Genomic DNA, 9,897 nt, shown 5'->3' with positions numbered 1-9,897 from the left:
CCCCAATCATAGGGAAAACAAAATCTGAAAGAGATCAAAAAGAAAAAGAAATACAGAAAAACTAAATCATTCTGCTTCGACTGTCTTCAGAACGAACATGATTAGGGGTCTTTCACTTCCTCTCAGGGTTTTGATGTTTCAGTCTCGCAGTGTCTCTCAGTGAGTCAACCACACGCATCTGACTATGACGTCAGCAAACAGGCGTAATAAAACCCTGAAGGCACGAACAAAGCACTGGTCACAATGGTTTCCCTCAAGTGTTGGCTGATCATACATGTATGGAGTATTTGGATAGCATTCGCCAGAGGCTGTGACGAACAACAAACTAGGATCAACGGGTGGTGCTGTGACCTGTGTCCTCCAGGTAAAATATGCCATTGAATAATTAGAATAAAGGAATTCATTCTTCAAAAACATCTGTTGAAATATGATTGTTTAAGTTGAGACACTTATTAGTGTGTGTTTATTTGACCTGAGAGATCATACTCAAGGAACAACATTCTTATGAGTGGCTGCGTTTTCTTTTTGTCACATTTGAAGGTAAATATGTGAAAGAGTTCTGCACTGAACACAGGAAAACTATCTGTAGCCCCTGTGAGAATGGCTCCTTCTCGGACCACTACAGCGTCTTTGACACATGTAAGGAATGCCAGTCATGCCAACAAGGTAAGACAGAAACTAAATCTGTTTCAAATCACCTGCCAGTGATTTAGCAAACATTGTTAAGAACTGGAAGTCCCACAGTTGTGATTTTTTGTCTGTTCTGCAGAATACGCAGAGAAGTGTACACCGACCTCAAATGCGAGGTGTTCATGTGACTCTGGATTTCTGTGTTCCAATAATGTCTGTTCAGCCTGCGAGGAAAACAAATGCACCGCAGGGGAGAAACTAAAAAGAACAGGTGAGAACAAAAAAACACTCGGTTGTTGTAAAAGCTCGTCGGTGTCGACCTTTACAGACTGCTGGCACAAATCTGTTGCTTGAATGATCGTGGGTGTCATACCATTGGATGCCAAGGTACGCAGAGGAAATATGTTATGTAGGTTAAATACAACCACAACCAAATTGTTTATATCAGAAACACTTTGAACGTTGTGTCCCTCTCTGAGTATGTTCAAAAAGTTAAACGCTCAAAGAAGCACAGTGTGGGCAAATGCACACACAAATTAATTTGATGAGACTTGAACTACCGCAAATATACACAGATAACACTTGAGTTAGGGTTAGTTAGTTAAGGTTATCACAATAGTTTAAGGAGACTTTGGTCGTAAAAGAAAAGCATTAGAATAGCATTATTTTGATTTAATCAAAAGGAAAAGTCAGGTACTGTGCAAAAAGCCTTACAGCTGCTGATTTGTTGTTTTAGCAACGTAGATTTTACTTCTTACGACTCAATCACATTGTTGGAACACACCCAGGAAATACAGGAAACATGTATACAGAGTGGAAAGCTGATCAATGTTAGTGGTAAAAGCTGCTACTATAACAGGTTTATTCATGCTGGATCATCACATGTTGACAGTTTGCTGATATAAAAGATCAACTTGTAATGGTGGTGAACCTGAATCTGTCTTTGCAGAAACTCCAATAGGTGCAGAGTTACTCAACTATTCATATCAGTGTGAGCTCGTTTGCCCTGGTCCTGCCTATTTTGACGTGAAAGCAAATAACTGCAAACCGTGGACCCAGTAAGAACCACTCAAAAAAAAAAGGTTCAACTTTACGAAAGAGAATTGTCCATAAAGCTTAGAAATACACTAATAAACACTTTGTGGTTAACAGGTGCAATGCATTTGGACTCGCTGAACTGTTTCCAGGAAACAAAACCCACAACTCAGTGTGCGATGTACAAGGTAACAATAGATATGACTGTCACAAAATAGACTTGGGTGTTCTGAACACAACAAACATTTTTGTTACACTGTGAACATGATGACAATATGATTGAATTGAACTAATCTCACGTGTGATTTCATGTTTCAGCACTGACGCATGGCAGAGATAGAGAGACCTCTCATGTAATTCTGGGCATCAGCTTTGTCGTGTTCTCCCTCGCCTTCCTTGTGTCCTTCTTTCTTTCCTTTACATGTGTAAAGAACCTAAGGAAGCATAAAGCAAGTAAGTCATACCTATAGGGACATGCAATGTATATCATGTCAAGTGGAGATATGAACATACGTCGATGTTGTTTACTTTAAATCTGTTATTGTTGTGTTTTAATACTATATTTTACAGTATGCTGTAATTTGTTATTCTAAAAGTGAGAGTAAAAAAGTAAAAATGTGTGTTTGTCTGCATTAAATGCACGTTTATAATGTGTTTATAAGATGTTCTGGTATGTATGATTCAACAGGCATACACTTATACACCCACATGTCACTACATTTGCATTATTTTAACTGTTATATGTTTCTTTTTCATCTATGAAAAATGATATTGCTGCGTGTCTGTCCAGTTTTATGAATCACTGCTCTTTGATAATGAGGAGAGATTCCCCTCATTAACCCATGGGGGGTTTTCTGAATCTCTCCCACTGTTGTTGTTTTTGATGTTTCACTGCTTTGTGCTTTTCTGTGCAAAATAAATAAACGTAAACCTAAAAAAAGTGCTAAAATAAACTGAGATAATAAAAATAAAACGTAATTGTGGTCTATGGTGACAAAAGCCTAGAAAGAACACAAAATACCGTAGACACATTGACATTTTATCCATTCAGTAGATGACTGATTTCAAAAACCCTCTTTTTTTTATCATGCTTCAGATCATTATCCCATGTTAGCGGTTTCCACCAACAACACTGACTATCACCTGTCAAAGGAGGAGAGTGGACTCCAGCTCATCATTCAGGATGAATCCAAGGACAACAACAATATTGAACTGCATCTGGGAAGAGACACCCCTCTCTGATAGAAAGCCTACATGACTTGAACAGTCTGGATAGCTGCATCTAAAAAAGCTGTACCAAAACCATTTGTATATACATACATATAAATAACACATGAAGAGAGAGAGCTCTGCAAAGGTTAGAGTTGCCACATTTGATCTCGAGACAAAAAGGATGCACATGGGCAGGAAACTCGAAGATAAGCACTTCTTCCTCTCCTACGTTTCCTCTGAGCAAGGTACTGCTCCACCAGTGTTCAACAAGACAGGCAGTGGGTTTAACTTGCAGCAGATTATGTTGACTGTATAAATGTGAATGTTGAATTTAAAAATGAAATGCTGTAAAAAAACAAAAAAACTCTTATAATGAAACTTCTTGTCATTGTTGTTATATTTGTGATGGATTTGAAGTGATTGTACAAATGCCAGTTTAGAGTTTACAATGCATTTTCCTAAAGTTTCCCTTACTTTCACTGAGTAAAAAATCAAATCAATGAGTGGATGTGCCAGAACTTTTCTCCAGCTCAATGCAGAAAAGACAGAAGTGATTGTTTTTTTGCCCCAAAAATGAACGGTCGGAGCTCACCTTGAATCCATGTCATTGAGTGCTACAAATCAAGCCAGAAATATTGGTGTAATTATTGACTCAGACCTGAATTTTAACAACCATCTAAAAGCTATCACTATGTCTGGCTATTACCACCTGAAGAGCATTGCAAGGATTGAGGGTTTTCTGTCTAAACAAGACACAGAAAAAACTTGTTCATGCTTTTATTTTCAGCAAACTAGATTATTGTAATGGTGTCTTTACAGGTCTTAACAAAAAAATCTATCAGGTCTAGAATGCGTACTATTACCAGGAAACTGGACCACGTCACTCCGGTCCTCAGATCACTACACTACACTACGCTTCCTGTCAGTCAAAGGATAGATTTCAAAATCTTGAGCACTGAATGGTCTTGGGCTAAAATACATCCTAGACTCATTATATCCCCATGAAGCATACAGAGATGGAAGATCATCAGGAACAGGTTTACTGTGTGTTTCCCAGATGCAGAACCTAACAAAGCGAAGCAGCATTCAGTTATTCTGCTCCTCACCTGTGGAACAAACTTCCTGAATACCTGAGGTTTGCTCATTCTACTGCGATAACACACTTATACAGTGCCGGCCCTGAGTAATTTGGGGCCCTAGGCAAGATTTTAGCTGGCGCCCCCTTGCATCGCAGCAGTCAATTTCACAATCAACTTGTGTGTAATGTAATGTAATGTAACTTTCATACAATCACACAGAAACTGCATGTGTGTATTCAAGATTTTATTTCTTTGAGTAAAAAATATCACACCAAATAAAAACTAAAGAAAGAAACAAGTGATAAAATTAAAAAGGACAGGAGCACCTGATGCTGTGTCACTGGGGGTGGTACTGAAATATTTTAAAAGTGCATCTGAAGAGAGAAGAGAAGTATATGTGACGACTGCATGTTACATTTTAATAAAAAAACAGATGCTTGGTGTGCTATACATGAGACTAATATAGACTAATAATGAAAATGTGATGAGATTCATTCAACTTTATTGTCATTGCAATGCAATTCAGTCTAACCAGAGTGCAAAAACCAGTAAAGTGCAGTGAAATGAATATATGTATATATAGCCTATGAATGATATGGGAAAGCTAAGGTATGAAATATTAACAGTCATACACTTTAACTGCACTTTAACACTGATGTAAACTTTAACAAACATAAACTGTGACACATAAAACCAAAGGCTTACAACCACCCTATTACAAAGGGGATGGACAACTAAAAGCATTTTAACTGACATACAAGCAGGAAAGACACCTGTGAAATAACACCTGAACAGTAGTAGTATTTATAATTTAAAAAAAAGTAGTATTTATAATATATATATATATATATATATATATATATATATATATATTTTTCTCCTCTGTTTTCGGCGCCCCCTGCGGATGACGGCGCCCCTAGCATTTGCCTATGCTGCCTATGCCCAGGGCCGGCTCTGCACTTATACATACATACTCATGAGTAGTATATTCAAATTACAGCTAAATTCCCTGCTATATGTTACACACTGGACATCTAATCTGATTAATATTGCTGTCCATCTGTGTAAAGTCCAGTCTTTACTCGGTGGCGCCAATACCCCAGCGTGCCTGTTGGTGTCGCTGTCGAGCACATATTGGCGGACTGATCATATGACAGCGTCCCCCTTCCCTTCCTCGCTGGAAAACGCCACATCTGACAGGGAGAGAGACGGACAACAACCGTAGCGCAGTGCGAACACCGACGTCGAGATGCTGGCTCTCATAAACCGGTTACTGGACTGGTTCAAGTCTCTGTTTTGGAAGGAGGAGATGGAGCTGACGCTGGTCGGCCTCCAGTACTCGGGGAAAACAACATTTGTAAACGTGATCGCCGTAAGTCTTAAGCCGCTGCTAGCCACCGTGCTATGGTAGTGCTAATGCCATTACCGTTAATAATGGGGACAGTAGCAGCCACTTTGGGTCTTTGCTGACTTAGATTGTCCAGTTGTCAGCCCCACAAACGACGCAGTGTTACTTTGTAGTGACCGTAGCATCCACAGTAGCACACATGAGACTAAACCTAAGTCCGTGTCAACAAGTCACCTGGGCTAACTGGTCCGCGGCTAGTTGGTGACTGTTATGAATGTTTAGCATGCTGAACCCAGGCGCATCACATACAGCAGTTTTTGTGAGGACACTAGCCTGTATTCCATTGATTTGGACAGTCTAATCAAAACCTGACCCCCAACCTTAACCACAAGCAGTTAAAGCCTAATCCGAATTGTAACCAGTTAATGCCCAACCGTTACCTAACACAAATTCAGGTCCTAATCCTAACTTTACCCATAGCCTCACAAATGAGGACTACTGGACATGGAAAGGTATGTGTTTTAATATCAGAGAAGATCCCATAGAGGGAAGAAAATTAGTAATACAGAAGGATTTGTACATTTGCTTTGTTGTATCTTAGATTATTATTATTATTATCATCTTCAGTGGCAAGTGTTAAGTGTTTCTCTTCTGTCAAACACCAGGGAGTTCACTCTCAATGACAACATTTGCCTGTGTGTGTAGTCAAACAGGATACTAATACAAACACATCATCTTTTTTTGCTTCACTAGTTATATCCAGGTAGAATTACTTATTACTGTAGCTGGTTAAGATGCTTATAGTGATAGAGAAGCACAAGGAGGTTGGTACTCTCTTGGGTAATTTTGCAGGGATGGAGCAATTTTTGTTGGCCAATCACCAGACAGCAGCAACTCGAGGTTAAAGCAGCAGAGACTAAAAGACTTCCTTTGCTCATTATCAGTCTGCTTATAACAATGTATCAAATAACAGGCCAATCTAGTGTTAAAATAACACTTACCACCACTTCAATCTCTGTTTTATAATGCACTAAACCAAATATACTATAGTTCTGACTGTTGGTTATTGTGTAGGCTTAAGAATAGTGTTTAACAATTTTGACCTTTTTTTTTTAAACATTACCTAAGACACTCAATCAGCATATTAATTGATAATAATTGTTAATTTACTCTTTAGCCATAAAGTAGGTTTCCCAGGCAGCAAATGCTTCTATGCTTATTTATTTAACATTTAAGTTTAAGGGTAAGACAGAGTGTCAGGAAAGACAGGAGTCAGAATGAATGTCAGAATCCTTGGTGACTGATAAAAGTCAGGTGTGTGTGTGTGTGTGTGTGGAGCTTGGGGTTAGAAACATCCGTTGTATACAAGGTTGGAACATTCTTCAGCTTTCTTCCTTCACGTTGAAGAGATGGGACAAATGTTTTGTTCAGCCAGCAACACAGATTTATATTTTTTTTTGCACAGTTATAGTGGCGGTGGTTCCTCCTTTCTCAGTCATAAGACTGCTGCACTCATTTTCACTTAGCTTCATCAGGTGACTCTTGCAAGTCATGTGCTGTAAAATGTGTGTACAGCAGCAAGCGGCCTTTGTTCTCCACTTTACAAAACAAGACAAGCTGAGGGAATCAGCTTTTGAGTTTTGAGGAGATTGCTTTTTACAAATCCCATTTCCTGCCTCTCCACAGGTTTTATAGGTTTTTAGTTCTATTTTATAAAAACATGAACAAACCCAAGAAATCTGATATTTCAAAACAAGTATTTGGAACACCACTGCATCAGTATTTTATTTTGTTGACTGAAATTTTATTGAATAACTTTGTTCATTTATTGTGGTCATGTGCATATTTTAAAAATCACACAGTAAAGTAATAACTGTCAACTCTTTCTTTCCAGTCTGGGCATTTCAGTGAAGACATGATCCCTACAGTCGGCTTTAACATGAGGAAGGTCGCCAAAGGAAATGTCACCATCAAGGTTTACTTTTATTTTGTAATCCTGTTGTCAAAACATTTATTATATAACACCTAAAGATTAGTCATTCTACTATTATTGTCACTTGAAAGCCGGAGTATCATGATGTTGTGCCTTTTAATTGTGCAGATTTGGGATATTGGAGGGCAGCCCAGGTTCAGGAGCATGTGGGAGCGATACTGTCGGGGAGTTAATGCAATTGTGTAAGTATCCATGGTCTGACGTAAGACAAGTAAGAGAGAGGTTAAATGACAGGAGTGTTGCACTGCACAACCTGCAACTATATGCAAACCTCTCTGTTTCCAGGTACATGGTTGATGCAGCAGATCGAGAAAAGGTGGAGGCATCGAGAAATGAGCTTCATAATTTATTAGACAAACCTCAATTGCAAGGAATTCCCGTAAGTCTTTCCTTGAAGCTACTTGAAACTTTTCTACAATTTCTGCAAAGCAATGCGTGGGTTCTGCCGCTTACTTCAAGCTGCAGTTGCAGATTTCAGGTGTAATCTGTTCTCAGGTCTTGGTACTCGGCAACAAAAGGGACCTTCCCAGTGCTCTAGATGAAAAGCAGCTCATTGAGAAGATGTAAGTATCAAAAAAAATAGTGGTGTCCTTGACCTATTTTATTTTTATTACAACTGAATATACATTTGTTTTATACTCTAGATTCTGACTGTCATGGACATTGTGTTTATTTTAACTTGCTTGGAATTTTACTAGAAGAATCATTTTGGTTGGTTTGGTTGGAGTATTGTGTTTTCTGTATCTACCCACATCTGATTTGTTTTTAAATTCCACATCAGTAAATACCTTCATGCTGTTGACACAAACATTTCAAACCATTTCCTGTTCATTTTTCTTAACTGCAAAAACAACCTGTCATCATAGATTACTGTAAGGATCTGGCTCCCTCTGCTGTCTAGTTGGAAACACGTTCCAAGAGTCATGTACCCAGAAAGCCTCGGATGAAAGACAGTGGTGATTGATCTGGATGCATACTTACCATTTGTATTTGTTTGCTCTCTTTATAGGAATCTGGCAGCTATTCAGGACAGAGAGATATGCTGCTATTCCATTTCCTGCAAAGAGAAAGACAACATTGGTAAGTTGATGTGGGAAATACTTCAAATTCAAATTTTCAATCTGGACTTCATTAATGTTGTATTTACAATAATCTACTAGTTGTAACAAAGTTATGGTTATCTTAAATATCAGATATTCAGTGGAATAAAGTACATGTCTCAAACCATTGGTAGAACTGTGAATCCCTTTGTCACTCATGTTCTCGTACACATACATACATACATACACATGTACGTACATGTACAAGAAAACAAAGTATGGTCTCACTTTCAGATAATCAGCTAATTTAAAAAAAAACTACACATGATATTGAGTTGGTGAGTGCATCAGTAATGCAGTTGGTTACTGAGCAACCTTCAGACTTGAAGTGAAATTATGAATAAAATAGTTTAAGCAGGTTCTGTGTAGCTAAATGTGTGGCTTCTGTAATTCTACTTTGTGTCAATAGAACATTAGAAATGCCTGTATGGATGGAAGTGATGTCTTTTGTTTTATGTCGGTTTCAGACATCACGCTTCAGTGGCTCATCCAGCACTCGAAATCCCGGAGGAGCTGAAAATTCCAGGTTTTGTTCGCCAGCTGTGTTCGCCATGTTACGGTCATGCCACACCCTCGTCGCTCTGATGTACAGTTATGTCTTCAGGTCACGCGCTGCACTGTTCTGCTTGTGTCGTAGAAATTCTTTTCTCACTTTCACACACACCATGATTGTTCTTTTTCCTATCGAACCCTGATAATGCACTACTTAAATGAAAACCTGGTACCAAATTTGAGCATTATAATTGGGATCATACTTAAGGTGAAGCTGTAATTTATCTTGGAGTTAGAACCTAAATTCTGATTCACCTTTTACTCCTCAGGCATTACTCACTTATCATACCCAGAGGTTGATAACACTATTCTTGGGTCTAGAACAACACACTCTTGACCGGTTAATTCCATCAAACAGGCCTCACAAACTGAGAAGTTCTTCATCACACAGTGTGATTATCATGTCAGGAGATGGCTGATGTGGACATACTCTCAAGCTCTACTCTCACGATTGTCACTTTAAGCTTGATCTCGTTTTCTTCTTCCAACGTCGCCTCTGTCATTTTAGAAAACTGTGCATTGACGCAACGTCAGTTTGAGCAGGTCTGTACAAAATACCAAGCTAATATGATTTTTACTGATGTGCGTGTATGAATATCTGATTCTATTTAAAGACTGAATGTACTAAAAGTAAAAGCTGTATGGAGTTGTGTGGTTCATGCGGGCCTCTGTTTGTAAGTAGCCTCAGTGCAACGATGATGTCCTTTGTGCTGCCTCGATGCTGACAGAGTGGCAGAATTAAAGTGCCTTGTGCAGCGTCTCTCTCACCTCTGTGGCAAAAGCAGCATGCAAGGTGTGCCGAACCAGGAAAGAGTGAAAATACACCACTTCAATACATTCAAGAAATAAAAAGGCATGCTTTTTAATTTATACATTGTCCTGTTTGGTCTTCACATTCGGAGAACGTAAACAGCAAAAACAAGAGATAAGAGTTTTCAGTTACCTAGC

General features: G+C 38.7%; 2 protein-coding genes across 2 annotated transcripts; both read left to right on the top strand.

The window, feature by feature from the left end:
- Positions 1-211: 211 nt before the first annotated feature.
- On the top strand, positions 212-3,341 carry tnfrsf18 (tumor necrosis factor receptor superfamily, member 18). The gene is made up of 7 exons (XM_058632686.1): positions 212-364; positions 541-666; positions 770-901; positions 1,580-1,688; positions 1,783-1,853; positions 1,984-2,118; positions 2,762-3,341. Exons 1-7 carry the CDS (start codon positions 244-246, stop codon positions 2,905-2,907), a joined length of 840 nt encoding a protein of 279 aa, XP_058488669.1. The 5' UTR covers positions 212-243; the 3' UTR covers positions 2,908-3,341.
- A 1,770-nt stretch (positions 3,342-5,111) lies between these two features.
- Positions 5,112-9,819, top strand: arl8ba (ADP-ribosylation factor-like 8Ba). Its single transcript, XM_058632687.1, has 7 exons — positions 5,112-5,328; positions 7,199-7,279; positions 7,406-7,479; positions 7,583-7,676; positions 7,793-7,860; positions 8,307-8,377; positions 8,865-9,819. The coding sequence occupies exons 1-7, from the start codon at positions 5,206-5,208 to the stop codon at positions 8,912-8,914; spliced, it is 561 nt and encodes a 186-aa protein (XP_058488670.1). The 5' UTR covers positions 5,112-5,205; the 3' UTR covers positions 8,915-9,819.
- Positions 9,820-9,897: the final 78 nt, after the last annotated feature.

Source organism: Solea solea, chromosome 6, assembly GCF_958295425.1.
Source record: "Solea solea chromosome 6, fSolSol10.1, whole genome shotgun sequence".
NCBI lineage: Eukaryota > Metazoa > Chordata > Actinopteri > Pleuronectiformes > Soleidae > Solea > Solea solea.
Note: the sequence above shows the minus strand (reverse complement) of the source record. Positions and strands in the feature narration are given on the sequence as shown.

Coding starts and splice junctions, on each gene's coding strand:
- tnfrsf18 (XM_058632686.1), top strand. CDS start 244: ATGGTTTCCCTCAAGTGTTGGCTGATCATACATGTATGGAGTATTTGG. Junction 365..540: donor CTGTGACCTGTGTCCTCCAG/GTAAAATATGCC, acceptor TCACATTTGAAG/GTAAATATGTGAAAGAGTTC. Junction 902..1,579: donor GGAGAAACTAAAAAGAACAG/GTGAGAACAAAA, acceptor CTGTCTTTGCAG/AAACTCCAATAGGTGCAGAG.
- arl8ba (XM_058632687.1), top strand. CDS start 5,206: ATGCTGGCTCTCATAAACCGGTTACTGGACTGGTTCAAGTCTCTGTTT. Junction 7,480..7,582: donor CGGGGAGTTAATGCAATTGT/GTAAGTATCCAT, acceptor CTCTGTTTCCAG/GTACATGGTTGATGCAGCAG. Junction 7,861..8,306: donor AAGCAGCTCATTGAGAAGAT/GTAAGTATCAAA, acceptor CTCTCTTTATAG/GAATCTGGCAGCTATTCAGG.